General features: G+C 36.5%; 1 protein-coding gene across 1 annotated transcript in view; it reads right to left on the bottom strand.

Moving 5' to 3' along the window:
• Positions 1 to 2972: 2972 nt before the first annotated feature.
• Positions 2973 to 17027, bottom strand: part of MINDY2 (MINDY lysine 48 deubiquitinase 2) — a 31775-nt gene continuing 17720 nt past the window's right edge. Inside the window, exons 7-9 of the mRNA XM_072345494.1 lie at positions 9497 to 9670; positions 8077 to 8250; positions 2973 to 6491 (exon numbers count right to left, since the gene is read on the bottom strand). Of these exons, the coding sequence (XP_072201595.1) occupies positions 6372 to 6491; positions 8077 to 8250; positions 9497 to 9670 (468 nt within the window). The 3' untranslated portion in view covers positions 2973 to 6371. The remainder of the gene's footprint in view (positions 6492 to 8076; positions 8251 to 9496; positions 9671 to 17027) is intronic.

The raw sequence follows: 17027 nt of genomic DNA, 5'->3' as shown, positions 1-17027 counted from the left end.
GTATCTGTAACAGCTTTAAGACAACCAGCCAGTAAACTTCAGCAAGTGAAAGAGAACTTTTATTTCCAAAAGCAGTAATTTGTTTTTCTGTAGTAAATAAACTCCATTGTAAGGTCTACCATGGCTGCAACTGGCACAAAAATAATTAGGAAAAGAAAGTAAAATATTTTATTTATTCACCTCATATAAAATCTGCTTTGAAGCTAAAGGGCTCCACAAAAACCCAGCTATAAACAAAGCCATAATTAACACAGAACAGCTCTTTTTGGCTGTAGTTAATCTGCAATAAAACAATAAAAACCAACCTACAATTAAGATTATAGTTGTTGCCTTGGCACTGAAATACTGAGGAGAAAATGAAGTTCTCTTAGATATAGGCAGAGCACTGAATACGCACACTAAAAACACGGAGGGTAATTGGACAGTCGACTTGCTTTAAAAAAAAAAGCAGACTCTTATTTACTGCAAGACTTTTCAATTGTAATTAACTGCATGACTGCTGTGCTTAAGCCTACGCTGAGATGCCGTGTTTCAGTTTCTTGTTTGTGTCAGTACGAGATCCAGCTGCAGACAGTTAATCCAAAAACTTGGGCAAGTGCTACAAGTAGTGAAATATGGCTCCGAAGTTTAAAGGATCCAGAAACACATTCGGCCACCAGTAGTTACTGTAAGGGAGTTCTGAACTGTTAACCACAGCAACATACTGTAGGAACTGAAGTTGAAAAAACAGCATGGTATATTTATAACTAAATCCATTCCTGACTGTATTTCTAGAGCAAAGGCTTGTTACTGATGAGGCAGTTTATCAGCTCGAACTGCAACATATGTAGGTAAATACAACATTCTCATACAAGATCAAATTTGATTGTGTTTTTTGCCCCTCAGTACTGTCTTCCCTATAACTGTACTACAAAAGAAAAAACACCGTGTTTCACATCTCAGTCCATTTCCTACTTGAAGTGTTTTGTTTTTTTTTAATTAATTTCCCAAGACTGAAAATTGTAAAAAGAACAATTTAAGTTCTTTTAAAAGTCCATTAAGAAAGCAGTCGTCTAATTGTGTAATTTCCTTTTCCACACCAAAGTGCACTTTTGGCATGGGCTGAAATGTTCACACTATAGTCAGTCCATATAATGAATTGTAACACAGACTGAGGACAGATACTGGGATCTGACACTGCATGGTGAAGCATATACTGTCCTGTCTCCAGTAGTGATACAGCATTATTAGTGCTACGTCATCCACCTCTCTGGATTCTGCTCAGGAGATCTCAGTTTGTGTGAGCTAAAGGCACTGATCACAGCACGCGTAGATCACTTCCCTTGTTTATGAATGTCTCAATCTGCATCATTTAACTCGGACAGAACGTGAATGGAAAGGACATTCTCAGAAGATTAACTGAAAGAAATATAAGACTTGTGCAAGTTTCTACGCCCCTACCCAGCACCGAGATGTGGCCGGGTGTTTGACTGCAGCACAACTTTTACTCACTTTTGGCTCCAGTAAAGCTGTTAGCCAGCCCCACCAGCACCTACTTCCTTAATGTGTGACTCAACCGGTGACATGAGCACCAACAGTGCCTTATTTCATGTTTCATCAACACATTTACAGAAACAAGATGCCTTTTTGTATTGTCACAGAATGATCTCCTGTTAAGCCTACTGTTTAAGCTAGGAAATGTTGAGTGCTGTTGCTCAGCTGAATCATTCCCCCTATGCATTTCCCAGGCCTAGCAGCATTTTGTTCAAGGATGTTCTTTGCTGCCATGTAGTAGCACAAATGGTATTTCAACTTCTAAAGATAATTAACGAGATACTTCAGTTGTTCGTTTCAACCTCCATGAGCAAAAGCAATCGAACAAACCAGAACAGTAACTTTAAAAGCAGTAAAGAACTTTAAGCAAGTTCTTCAGAGGTGATTCTTCAGGTAAGAGAGCTCAAAGTGACAGAGCGGACAAAGCCAACATTAAGCAGCAGACAACTGACATTTAATAAGAATTTTGAGTCACTGGAGGGTCGGAACAGCTCGCCCTGGCCTAGGGACTACGAGAGTGGAGAGGAGATGTACAGGGACAGGCATGGAGTGAGTACGCTGGTCACTACTTAGGTGAGACGATTCGACCTGTAGTACAGCATGTACAGGCATTTATTATGCTACAGCAAAATTAGGGATGAACCCCTTACCAAATTCCAGGAAATTAAGTGGCACGGAGATCTTCATGTTCTAGTCACCTCACTCTATTTCCCCACCACACTTCTTCATAGGAAGTGGTAACAGAGCTTGAATACATTGCTTTTCTACTGGACAGCTACAAAAACAAGCTGTTAACAAGAAGGAGGTATATAAAAACACAGTAAAAATTAACATCGAAGAGATTTCTGTGTAGATGGATGAGTGTCATTTACCTCACCAGATCTGCCCCCTCCAGATAACACCGCAACCATTTTAGTGCTGAATATGCTTAATAGAAAATAAAGTAACTGCACAAAACAAAGCACATATGCTTTAAGTTCTTAACCTGACATGTGTTATCACTGAACTATGTGAACACATTTCTGTGTCATATTTTTCTTGCTACCGAAGTCTTAAAGCATAGATGGGGAACTGTGAGCATTACATTGCAATCAAACTAAAGCTTAGTATTTTTCCTTTCCTGCAACGTGCTTTCTAACGAGGACATTGCATCAATTAACCTGCATTTCTTGCGTCAACTGTTTAAGACTACAACCTCTAAGAGTCTGCTTTTATATAAAAATACAGTAATTAATTCATTGTGTTATATGTAAAGATTTATTTAGTATAACTTTCAGCTACTGCAATAAGCATCCTGACAGTAAAAAAAAATCGCTGAAGCCAATGAGTTAGCTTTGGGTTATATATCTATTGCAGCAGGGGAGAGGTTCGGTTACAAGTACATCAGCTTCGTATTTTACTGTAGGATTTCCTGCAGAATACACCAGAAGATGCAATTTCAAGAAGCCAAATTGCCTTTTATTACATACTGGAAAACTTTTTCAAGAACTCGTATATAAAATTTTTGAAGAAATATTTGACAATAATGAGAAATACGGAGTGTAGAGACTGACGAGCAACCCAGTGCAAGAGGATGCAGAAGAGCATATGCTGCACTTTCAAACTCATGTGTCTGTGATGCACAAGAAAAGCTCTGAGAAGACAATCTGTTATGTTAAGAGGCTTGCTACAAAAAAAATGTTTTTTGCATTGTCTATAAGTGTATTTTCAGGAATGTTAATTTCTTTTTCTTACGTGACAGTCTTTATTCGGATCTGCTTTATTGGGCTTCAGGTTACATACGAATGTCACTTAAGAAAAGTGGTAGATCTGAGCATTTACAAAGTGCTTTTAGAAAGACATTTAACACTACGGCAGTGCTCAACTTTTGCTAATTTTAATGCTTGTACTGAGCTTGGTTACACAACTACAACATAATAAGAAGTTCTATGATCCTGTCTCCTCTGCTAGCTTTTATCTAGTGGAAAACAAGTTCTACTCTACTTTTATGACACTTTCATATACATTTTGTAGGCAGTTGTAGTGTGTGCATGCTAAATTCTATAACAAATTTAAAGTCTAAGTCTAAATAAAGTATAAATTTTTGCCAGAGCATGAGCTTTGAAAAAGAGCATAAATGAAGTAAACAGAGCCAGAAGTACACAGCATCTTTGCTGGTGCTCCATGGTTACTTTGTGATACTGTTTTCCAAGTTCACTACTACAGAGATAAGAGGTTCTGTTCCGTTTCTAATTCATCAGCTATTGTCTCATATACCAACTGTGACAGTTACTTTTGAAGTGATGAGTCACAGTAGGGCATTAATTAAGCTTTCAGACACTTCATTTTGGATGTTAACAAGCTCACTTGCCTATAACTTCTGCCACTAGCAAACTCAACTCGTGCAGAACGATGCCCTGATCTCAGGAGTTCTTTACCTTTTCTCCAAAGCCTTGAGTCCTGTAAAGAAAACAGTATATTAACAGAAAACTGAACAGCATCCCTGTCAGCTCAAATAACCTGAAAACCTATTGAAAAAGAAACGGAATTCATGGGGAGTCCAGACTTACTTTGTGACAAACGCTGACATTTAGCTTTTCTTTCATTGTGACCAAATGGCACTGTGAGCACTACAGTACATTAGGCTTCAGGCACATCTGTCTGAAACTGGAAATACTACAGGAATTATTCTAATACGAGCAAGTATTTCGGGCAAAAAACACCAGCCAGACTACCTGCTCAAATCAAATTTGTTACAAAACTTGAAGTGGCAACACTGTACTGAAAATAAGAAGATAACAAACACTTAGCTTGACATATTTATTTTTCAAGGGTAATAAATAAATGTAAATACACAAATTTGGAAAAATTTTAGTAACAGAATGTTTTTAAACAACATTCTGCCTTTAAGCCTTCATTATTGACACCACTGAAATATTCTGTGATTTGCTTAATGCAGACAAGTCATTATGTTGGTGACCCTCCACACTACTCTGTTTGAATAAGTTAGGCTGCTGCAAAGGAAAAAATGTGGTCAGCCTTTGCTTTGACCTAGAAATGTGTCTAAACTGCATATATCATGTGTTAAAATTACCTTCCTGGGCATGACTTCACTAAAGAATATAGAGAATTATTTTTTTTTTACATTTACAATTTAAATATTAGAGACCTATCATTCATTACTTCATCTTTATAAAACAAAAATTATAACAAAATTGAAAAACAGAAAAGAAAAAAAGCATGGAATAAAAAAGTGGTAAAAACTGGCTCTTCAATTAATAAGACATTCTTCTTCTACGTGTCGAATTTTCATTCTAGTATCACCCCAGCAGTTCTGCTTGAAATAATTTTAAAGCAGCTTTTTACCTGTCAGCTTGTGTTCAGACAGCCTGCCTCCTACAGACGTTATCCCAGCCCCTGGCAGCAGGAATGTCTTATCCCAACAGCTACTTCAGCTGTCCCGGACACGTGCAAGCAATTGGCTCGTCCAGGAGAAGCAGCCGTTTTCTAAAGTATCTACAAATTGTGAAATACAAATTTTATCAAAAAGGTTCAGCAAGAAGGTAACTGTTATTGACTCAATGTAAGTGGAGGAGCAGTCGTGGTCCCCTCAAAATTCAGTGAGCATCCCATTCCTGTGTTCTATAGATACTAGAAGATGCAACGTGCTTGGTTCCCATAAATTAGAAAAATCTGGTTTCCAAAAATTCTAAATTAGCTATTTAAAACAAAATATTACACCTGATCACCTTTCCAAACTAGCTCAAGAGATCAGCCTAGCTTCTCTCTCACCCTTACTAAGTGTGCTTTTTAAGGATATATGATTTAGAAAACAAAGTATGTATTTAATTACAGTACACTTGCTCAAATATACAAGTGAACATGTTAACGTCATGTTAAAGTTCAAGGTACTTCTGGAAAAAAAAGGCAGAAAGTTATTTTAAATCTGCATTCTTAGACAGAACAAGGATTATTATGGACCTTAGCGCCCCCTCGCTGTTTACTTATCATACGGAGAGGTCAATAAATAAGTTCCTATCTGGTCCAGTTTACCTACAAGAGGAAAAAAATACTTAAAGGAAAATAAATGACCTATAAAATTACTTGTTTAACCCTGATAACATCTGAGTTGTCATACCCAGTTTGTAACTGCAAGAAAAACAAACAATATTCATCTTGCTCATTAATAAATGCCCCATTTTAATAACATTTTTTTAATATGATTAAGTCATGTATTCTTGGGGCAAGAAAGCTGGCAAAGAGATGCAACAACAGCACTAACACAGTATAAATCTGGATTCAAAAAACTAAATGTACTAGATCCAGAAGCAAAGATATCTGGACACGTTGAGGAGGCAATGCCCATCTGTTATTTGGGCGCTTATGTCATGAAGACTATACCCAGGCTAAGATATAGTTTCATACCATGAAAGTAACACAAGGTTCTGTTGTGCTAGTGTACATACTTTAGGAAAAGAGTCTTAAACAAAACCAGTTACCTCCTTTGTTTAGAGTGGAAGATAAAATAGCTTACTGATGTAATAAGTAATGGCTGTCACTATGACACAAAACTTGCCATGACTTGTGTTTTCAGCTACAAGGTGCAATATTTCTTATGACTAACTCAAAGCACAGCCACATCCAACTGTGATTTGGGATTCCATCTCAAGCAGCACACACTATGACTTTGAAGAAAGTCTATATGATTGTAACAAAGTCACCCATCTTCTCCTGAAACATGAACAAAATCCGTGGGGTAATCAGGCACAGGCGGCATGTAACGTGTTTGTCTTCCTTTTTACTCCTTGTTTTTGCTTCTGTGGACATGCACTTGGCTCCATGCTACCATCCATTCAGTGTTACAAGAGAACACAGCTGTTCTTCTCTTTTTCTCTCTCTTTCTCTCGAGGCTCCTTACGTTTGCGTTCGTTGCTCCCAGATTGTCTTCCACTTGCTGGAGAAGGAGCACTTTGCACCTGCTGCGTAGAAACCAAACAAAACAAACAGCACTTTGAATAAAACACGATGCTGCAATTGTAGATTGAACAATTTCAAGTATGAAACTTCCGTGAACTTGAACCTAACCATAATGCAAACAGCAGAACGAAGGCAGAAGGTCTTTCAGTATGAATTCCACAAAGCCCTCATACAAGCTTATTTCTTAAAAACAAAATCCATTGAAAATACATTTCAAGTCCTTTATGTCTCTTCTATTGTGCCCATATATTCAGACCAGTTGTTTCAATAATACAATCTAGAATCAAACATTTTCTAGCACTCCTATATTTACTATACTGGAAAAATATCCCCATTTCATTTATAAAAACATAATCTACAACATTTGACAAGTTGTGGATTGCAAATGCTGACTCTGATGACTAAATGTATTAATGCAGAGGGTTTTTTTATAGCCTGTTATTAGAAAGCACTAAAGAACTTGGTGGGTGGTATACAACAAAACACAGCAGAAGTTCAGTTACTTCATCTAAGTTAGCTGCTATCCACTCACAGCTGCAAAAGACGATGCCATTAAATCCTGTTAAGGAGACTTTTTCTGCCGTTCTGCAGCTAACAGAACTGAATCTCTCCTTGTATCCTGTTCACGTCCTTGTCTTAGGAGTAACTACTGGTTTGGGTATTTAAGCAATAAGCAGCAGAAATAACAAATCTTTTAACTGTCAGAAATACTCGTTTTGTGTTTAACAACCAGTGCCAATCAAGGGTTCTGAATGGAACACGCCATCCAAAGATTCAGCCTTCAGATTGCTTCTACTTACAAATATGCGATACGTATGTTTTGATAGAAGTGTGTGTGTGTGTGTGTTAAGAAAGTCTCGATGAGTTAAGAAATCCTTGAATCCAGAACAACTTTAATACTGTCTCTTGCATTAAAGAAGTTCAGCTATATGGCAGTCTACACACTCATGAATGACATTTTCCAAGCATTCCAAATGGAACTGCTTGTGGAAAAGGAGGCTGGGGAAGGCAGACTAGTAGCAACTGTTGATTTCCTATTTTGGAACAGGACAGAATAAATTCACGAGGTGTTGTGGGCATATTCAAGGCCAGGCTGGATGTGGCTCTGGGCAGCCTGGTCTGGTAGTTGGCAACCGTGCACATAGCAGGGGGGTTGAAACGAGATGATCATTGTGGCTCTTTTCAACCCAGGCCATTCTATGATTCTATGAAAATGAAGAGAAAACTTGATTACCATTGAAAAGCTTATACTTGAACACTGTTTTATAAATTGTGTATTTTTAATACAATCTTTGTAACAAAGTAGTAACTCATCCCATCAGTTCAATTTAAACTGCATAAATGCAACTTTGATTTAGGTTAGAAATGCTTTGAAGTAATTAAGTATCAGCAACTGCCATATCCTGTGCATGCTCCGAAGTTCAAGCAGCAAATAACAATGTAGCTGAAGGGTTCTTAACAAACACTGCATATAGCGGGAATAGCATGGTTCTAATTATCTGAGGTGTTTACAATGCAGATGTGTCTACATAACTATGAAGTTAATACTCACTATAACCGTCATATTCCGTGATAATGTTTTCTTACCTGGACCTGAGCAGCTGCTTGTTCTTGTTCCTGATAGTACTGAGAAGCTCGCCTATCCTCCTCTTCTTGGAGCTTCTTTGCTAGCTCTAGATCGCTGATTCCTTCTGGTATCTGTTCCCAGTTGATCTCTTGATTTTGCTGCTCTTGTTGTAGAGACAATGCCATCAGATAATCCTAAACAGGAAACCTGCATATTAAAGCTCTTTCATACAGAAAAGAGCCAAGTCACATCAAGTAAATTTTTCACCACAGGCAGCCATACAGTACCAGCCCCTTCACCCTAGCCTCATCTACAAATGCATCTAAGAAGTTCTGTTTCAGAACCTGCTTATAACCTGAACTGCAGAAATGCTGGGGGAAAATAAATTAATTAATTAATAATAAATACAGCTATTTCACAATTTTATCTTCACTGTTCCTATGTCTTAACACAGGAAAAAAAAGAAGACTACTTTCAGGTTTAAATTCCTTGACAACAGTAAAAGGACAGTGTTTAGCTCATGCTAGTTCTAGGTAGAAGTAATGATTTGAATGCTGTCGTAGGAAGAGCAAATTACAAATTAGAACTCTGTGATTTATGATCAATAGATCATCTGTCCCCACTGGACTGAACAGTGTTGAATCAATGAGGAGCACTGGCTCCTAAACCAAGAAGGAAATAATCAAAAATAGTTCTGATATGCCCAAACAGTCAGACAGCACTGACTACTCAAGATACTACTGTGCCTGTTATCTCCACCAGATTGCTTATTCCACAAAAAGATCTGCAGTGCTCGAGTCTTTCCAAAAGCATTTGCTCATTCACATGTATTTTTAAGTATTTGAAAAAAAATAAATAACAATGCTTATGAATTTATTTTGCTTATTTAGAATGCAAGATTTACAAGTGCTCTTTCTATGTGCTTATGCGTTAACACAAATAGGGCTCATCCCAGACAGGACTTCCACAAATGATTACTTGTTCAAAAAACCAAATCATCATCACCACGTGCAATCTGCTATGGCTCTGACCTACATTCAGCAAAGCAGGTATCAGAACTCAAAGTTCAATTATGACAACGTACTGAAATGAAATGATCAGACAGGGAGAAGTTTATAGTTTCAATACTTCTCCTCTTTCCATACACAAGGCAGATGTGACGTTTCTACTCAGAGTTTTTTGAAGAAAGGGATTCTCAAAGATTAAAAGCAGGTTTTCCAAACCATTTGTGATTGGTCCTAGTCTTCCTCCCCCCTGAAGTCATAAGAGTACTACAAAGGAACACTTCTAGGTGTACAAGGCATTCTTTTCTAGTCATTTTAGCATGACTACACATGCACATGCACAGGTTTATACATGCATGGCTAGAAATACACAGGTTTTACTATGTACAGTCAGAAGAAAACAGAAAAATACAATAGAGAGGCACAAATCCAGTACTTGATCTATTTGATCCTGCTGTCCTCTGTAGACAGTTTCAGGGTCTGAAGGAGGCCGTAGGTGGAACTCAGAGTCACAGAAATTTCCATCACCATCCACGTTGTGCAAGCTTTCCCAGACCACTTTCTCTTCTGTAAGAAAACCCTGGTCTGTTACCAGCAGGTAAAGTTGACCCTACACAGAAAGATGGGAAAACCTATAAACCCATAGAAATGACTTTTCAGTGTGATAAATTAGCTGATAATTCTTGCTAACTGTAACTGATTCATTCCAGTAAAACATTAATTTTGATTTTTTTCAGTGAAATATAAATTTAAATGGCTCCATATATAGCATTAAGAGAGAACAGATTCATTGTGAACATAGCAACCATATTTAATTTCTGTATTATATCTTCTATTTTTCTCCACTATTACACTGAAGTTCAATATTCAGTATAAATTAATGTAAAGAAACAAACATAAAATCTTGTCAACTCCTTGGAAACACCCCTGAGAAATACGACTTGAGACTGACAACGTTGATTGTCCCAGGACAAATCAAGTTAAATCCAAAAGGCAAGATCTGGAAACAAAAGTGATCTTTCCAAGTAATCCAAGAGGCATTGGCTCAAAATGGCTAAATCTCAGAATTTCATTGTGTTGTAGTATGTCTTTTGCTTTGCTTTTTTAAATGCAAGCTGGGGTTTAGTTCAGTTGAGAGGGTGGGTGGGGGAAAGATTCTTGCTATCGTTTGTCATCAACAACTACTTTTGTTGGATTTTAGCCTTGTCACAGCTCCACAAGGTGAAATTTCTCTGTTAGTTTCAAAGTGTGAAATTATAAAATGGGCTGGTCTGGAAGTGAGAGGCAATACTAACAAATCCAGAAGCCGAAGCAGAGGAAAGATGAAATACAAGCTTAGGTTGAAGGAATGGGAGAGAACTGAAATCAAACAGGAATTTCAAAAGCACATTTTGAGATATTGTGGCACGTCTGAGGAACAGCAAAGCAGCATGAAAAAAAAACAAGTTAGAATTCAATTTAGTTGGATTTGAATCTAACCCCACTGCTTCTAAAGCTACAGGCCAATGCAAGATTGTTGTTTCTGAGCACACAGCACACATGAAGATCAAAGTTTCCATTAATATTACCTAAAATATTCAAGTAAATATAGCTAATTACACTATTATAGCTGTAAAATAAATAAATAAATAAAACAAAAAAACCACAAAAAAATCCCAAAACTTCATTGTGACCCATATAAAAGTTTGCTGTTTGTACTACAGCACCATGCAGAGTAGATTAAAGATCACTGTGTTAAAAATGTACCAAAGCAAGAAAGATGAACAACAAAATCACCACCTCTATACAACAAGAACAGAACTATCGCACTAATTTCTCCCAGGATGTGAAAAGAATGTTTATCCTGAGATTAAAACCAGGCATCTTTAGTCCCAGTAAGTCACCTCAAGCTTGCAGCCGTCTCTTCTGTGGCTGAAGACACTGCACAACAAACTGGTCATTTGAAAATCCACACTCAGCAACTGTTTTAGTATTACAAACACCACAATACATGCTTACACAAAAGGCCCAACAGAACAGAAAACCAACCACAAGGGGCGTTGCTAGATATGTTCAAGTTTTGGAATGCTATATAATATAGATAGATAGATGAGCATATATGGATACTCTAAAGTGTTGGAAAGCACAGGTAGGCTTACAGACAAAACTGTTGGTAACAATTCTGACCCACACCATTATCTATTAATTCATCTTTCCCTGGAAAGCCAACCTTAAGACAAATTTGCTTCCTGATGCCAAAGAAACTGAAGAAAACTATTTCACAGTACTTCCAGTTTGCACAGAACACCCATTTCACAGCATCCAATGTATGAAGTGCTTAAAAGTAAGAGAATAAAAAGATGACAGAATCTAAGGTAAGTGTATTTGAGTCTTTAATGTTTTATTTTTATCAGTGCATCGATTCAAACAAAAGCAAAAGAAAAAATAGATCAACTTTTCCTTTAGAACACCATATACTCTGAATTAATTTTTAAGCAGTTCATAAACCATTATTAAATAAGACTGACATTGGAAAACGTTCAGACTTGCAATAAGGAGTTGGGAGATCATGAAAGCTGAATTTTTCACCAACTAATATTTGAATAGAAAACTACTTCAATCTGAAACAAGCTTTTTAATAGCCTTCCTTTCTAAGTCTTCCTCAGCTGAACAACTCAACCTGAACGCTGATTTAAAAACTATTCAGTCTTAGGAATAAATTAAAAAAAAAGATTTCTTACAGCTCCCCAATGAAAGACCGTAAGTTTACTACGTATCACCACGTTACCTAAGCACAGAGCCATTATAATTCCAATACCGACTGCACTACTCAGAAACCATGCTGCTTTCCTCTGCCAAAAGGATGTCCACCAACACACAGACTCCCTCATACCTGTGAGGAGACAGAATACTTCATCCCTTTATTTGACAGAAAGCAATAGAGAGCACAGGTCAACTCCTGACCCATTTTTTATCTGTACTTCACACTAGGATCATTTTTAATGAAATTTCTAAATAAATAAATAAATAATCCAGCTTCCCAAGGCTGGCCCTGTTACTGCTACCATTCATGCAACTTCTGATGACAACTGGAGAACTTCCAGTTTTATACAAGAAATCAGTTCCTTGTGCATTAGCTGCAATATAGCTACTCATTTCTAAGGAAGATCAGTCTTCCCAGAATTGCTTGTTGTGCTCCTTCTATTCATAATAAGCATACCTACAGACTTTCTACAGGTGCTGTTTCAATGGCATGTGTGTTTCCTTCCCTATCCTAAATGCTTCATCAGCGAGTCCACTGAGGGCATCTGTGATACAGGAAAATATGTTTAGTCATAGAACTTTATACTGCCTGTATATTTCAGCTGTGCTACATTTGGACGTGCACGGTGTCAGGAACCAAACACATTTTACCAGCGCTCACTAGATGATGGATGAGATCAGTCTGACTGCATAGCTCTTCCTTAGCCTTGTGAACTGCATAGAGATTAAACTGGCTACAAGAAGGACGTGCAACCAACATAACACCACAGTTTCTGCAACCAGTTCTTTTACACTGCACTTGTTAAGATTTTCTGAACAAGATTTCTGTGCTTTTCTGAGCTCTACTCAGTATAACATACAAGGAGGAAAAGAGAAAAAGGGAGCACAGTCAGAGAATCAGTAAGAATTATCAGCTAAAAACAAACATTTACAATGAAAAGTTAGAAAAGAGGCTAAAAAAAAAAAAAAAAAAAAAAAAAAAAAAACAACACCAAGAAAAGGTACAAAATAATGTTTCCTACCTAATAAATCATGCTCCTGCTTATGCATTTGTTTTCTAGTCTGTTAAAGCCAACACAGGATGATCTGTACTCTGAGGTCATTCAATTCAGCTCATGAACATACTCAAGGATGCTTGTCAAGTAGTGTCAAGGACAATTATATCGTTTATGAAATAAGATTTTTATGAAGGTAGAAATGTATTTAACTGCAAACCTCTAAAGTATTACCATCTTATCATTACTTTTAGGTGTTTTTTCAGATGTTTATAAGCAGTCTTATAGACTAGTATTGTCCCAAAAAATGCCATGCCAACAGGAAATAAAAGCAAGTCTCAAATGCATAACTGTTCAGGTAAACTTTGCCAACACTAACATTACAAACTATGTAAGCTAAAAATCAAGACGAATACAAGCGTATTGTAGACCAATGCCCAGATTTTATAGTTTCATATGTAAAAGGCAAATAATGTGAAGGATAAAAAGATTGTTCTCCTGTACATCTCTATCAATCTTCTGATGTGCACAAAAAATGTATTTGAAAGGCTCACAGATGTAGGCTGCAGGCGTCACTACTTGTTGTGAAACATCATTTCCTAGGTTAATTTCATGATCAGAAAAAGTGATTGAATACTTTTAAACTACCTCTGAGGCCAATGACCATGTTTTCAGTGGTTTAGAATACAGAAAATGAAAGCCAAAGTCCGTTAGCTTCATGTGGGCAAGACAAACATTTTGGGCACAACCTTTAAAGGGCTATGTAAATGTTCTCTTGGACTTCTGGATCAGATGCTATGACTTTTACAAAGATGTTTTATGTTCATGTGAATGCATGTTATTCTTTTGAGAATACTCTAATCTGAATATTGTAACCATTCCTTTATTTTTCTTTTTCTGTAATAAACACCAATTAATTCAAACTGCGTAAAAAAGAATGTTTATTCAGAATAAAAACTGAACACTTACCATGAAAGGGACAGAATGTTTAAAACTGTTTTGAGAAAGCTATATTGCCTCTAGCATGCCAAACTCATCCCTTTTCCACAGGGAAAAAAGTGAGGTTATTGGCATGAAATATATCTAGTATCTGAAGAAAAGACCATCTTGAGTTCTGAAACAGAAACCCAACATGTATAAACCTAGAGAGCATCACTGCAACACACACACTTGACAATCCAAACAGGGAAACTTCTTGTTACTTTTCAGCAAAGAAAACAGATGGATAGTACAATAGTCACAGCAGTGGGAAAAGAGTTCCAACTGAACTAAGGTATTCTTACCAAACTGAGCCCCTCTTTACAGTCCTGTTTTTCCTTGATCTAGGGAATTACCATTTGATGTATTTATTATCTGTGTAATGAAAAGCAAAGGAAAAAAAAAATAATAATAATCACATCTTTAACTGTTGAAAGTGATTACTGTATAATCACAAGAGCTAAGACTATTAATATGCAATTAAATTGATAGGAAGTAGATAAGTGATTACTTGGGCAAATGGACAAACAGCAGAAGAGATTAGGTATCTGATAACTGAACTGTCATTACCAAACACCCACCATACTTTGACAGCAAACATCAGAACTGACACATTTGCTTTCATTTTATATGAAACGAACTTTGAAAAATATGCCAAAGCTTCCTACTGACATCATCTCAACAGCAGCACTTTTCCAAATTAAAAATGACTATTTCATATTGCGTTATGCAATTTCTATTGACTTTTTGGAAAAGTAAAATCATAATTATCCAACCCTATATTAAATAAAACTGAAGAAATGGACTGACACTGTATTCTAAAATGCAGTCAATGAATCTTCAGCTACACTGCAGTATCACCTTAGCGGCTTTATAAGAAAATTGAAGCCTTGAGAGGAAGATTATTTCTTCAAAATTATTCATGTTAACTTCCAAAACAATTCACTGCCATTACTCTATTATTATTTTTTTCCTTAACTTCCCACTTATTTGAATATGGAAGATAAAAATTAAAATAAATAAATAAATGTATTATTAAATGAGCCCTTCCCAATTAACACTTATTCCCTGAGTAAGGAATGAAAAAGAAAGGTAAGTAAAAATCACTCAGTGATTACCTGCCTGAAGATGAACATTTTAGAGGTGTCTATACATACAACACTGAACAGGAATATTTCAAAACACTACAAACATTTTTGAATACAGCAACAGATCAAACTCTATAACTGTTCTGTATTGCTTTTCTTCTTGTCTGCAAGTCAAGTATTCTTAAAATAACAGACTTTCTAAAAAGCATTCTAATACAGCTACTCAGCTCCTGTTGCCTACCTGAAAGCCCAAATCACTGCCTTTATCCCTATACCTACCATAGAATGGCACTGTACAGACTGACAAGCAGAGTGTTAATAAGCTTTTGCCTACAGTATCTAACAACACTGATACTACACTCATCTACACCAGGCATTCAGAATGCTGCTGTATGTTAGTAACAGCAACTTTATTTCTGATGTTGCAGGAAGCGCTTGATAGTATTTAAAAATAAATAAACACATGAATTTGGAACCTATGCTGCTACTGTTAGCTTAGTAACTGCAAAAAAAAACATTAAAAGGAAAGCCAGGCTGCAAGGAGTCACTCCCCTTCCTTTCATGGAATGATTTCCTTCACTATACATGCAAAAATCTTGCAGCTGATAAGAACATTGGATAAAAAATAAGCAATTATAAAATAATGTAGACTAGTTGGCCTAACAACCATACTAGTTAGGCATTAGTATGTCCAGTACTGTTAAGGAGTACTTGCCAATATCCAGTATCTTGTAACATAAACTATATATAATAATAATAAAGCCAGGAATTGAGAGTACTGGGATGTTTCTTCATACTTTCATATAAGTCATCTCAGTAACACAGCTCTCCAAAATAATTAATCCAACAATAAGATAAAGATCTTTGATCTGACACTGCAGTGCCACTCTATACTCAGAATAACTGGGTGAAGTATTGCCAGCATTAGTAAATCTGTTCTTAAACTGACAAAGCATCACATAATAATAAATACCATAAACACTTTGTACCGAACACAAAAAAAAACCAGGGCATTCAGATTATATGAGCTAAGAATGTTAGCAGAGCTTACAACTCTCCCATTTCTGCATTAAAACATGCACAAAATAATTCCTTATTAGGGAATTATCTGACAACATGCAATTAGTGATAATAAGTTTAAGACAGAAAACATCAATTACCTCTAAAGCAAGCTCACTAAATCAGAAGTGGAGAAAACTAATGCAACTGGGAAAAAAATCTACTGGCCCCCATACCAGAAATAATACAAATTGCTCAATCTATCATTAATGTGGTAACAACACAAAGCAGAATTAAACTGATTTGTTCTGAGATGTTTTACTCCTTTGTCTTTTCTGGCATATGTTGCATCTTCTGTTTTTCTAATGAATGAACTTCTCACCTTTACCCAGCTACTGCTGAAACTGTTAGAAACTCTGAAACAAAAGAAACCCCATTAAAAACCCGCAGAGCTATCAATCTACTACAAGCAAAGTGTGAAGAAGCTCCTAATAAATCTCATCTCAGAGATCAGTGCATCTAGCACTCATGAGCATCCTATGGCCCAAAGGCTTCTGATACCTAATCCTGGCTAAAAGCCCACGTTAAGGATGTTTTTGACTTCCTAGTTAATCAAGAACAGACTCAATATAGCTACTGCAAATAACTACAAAAGAAAGGATACTCCTGATTTTTAAAAATAGATAAATGAAGAATTTGTCTTTCTTAATACAGTCTCCTGTTATCTGATATGCTGTAACATAAAATGCAACAGATAACAGAAGGAAAATCGAATGCTAACTGCAAGCGAGGTCATAATAAGTTATGAAACACTTCTGACCCATATTCCGAAACTTCTCATTTCAGAGGTCTAAAACTTCTCAAAAAGGACAAGATTAAACCAATAACTTCACTGCTTCTAAGATGCTAAACTGTAGAACTAAAAAATAATACTATTATTCAAACAACTGTATTTTGTAGGACTAGGGCTTAGTTTTTACAGTTAAAATTCAGACTAACTTCCACTCGTTGCATTAAGCTGTCCTGTATTAACAATATTACTTAAACATAGAGTGCATGAACTGCAGCATATTGCTTTTTTAAGTAAAAATACCTTAACAGAAGTACACAGCTACAAGTATGAAGATGGCCCAGTTTTGGCCTTTGTCTACATACTGGGCTGCAG

Source organism: Excalfactoria chinensis, chromosome 10 (assembly GCF_039878825.1).
Source record: "Excalfactoria chinensis isolate bCotChi1 chromosome 10, bCotChi1.hap2, whole genome shotgun sequence".
NCBI lineage: Eukaryota > Metazoa > Chordata > Aves > Galliformes > Phasianidae > Excalfactoria > Excalfactoria chinensis.
This window is presented reverse-complemented; position numbering and strand designations above follow the sequence as displayed.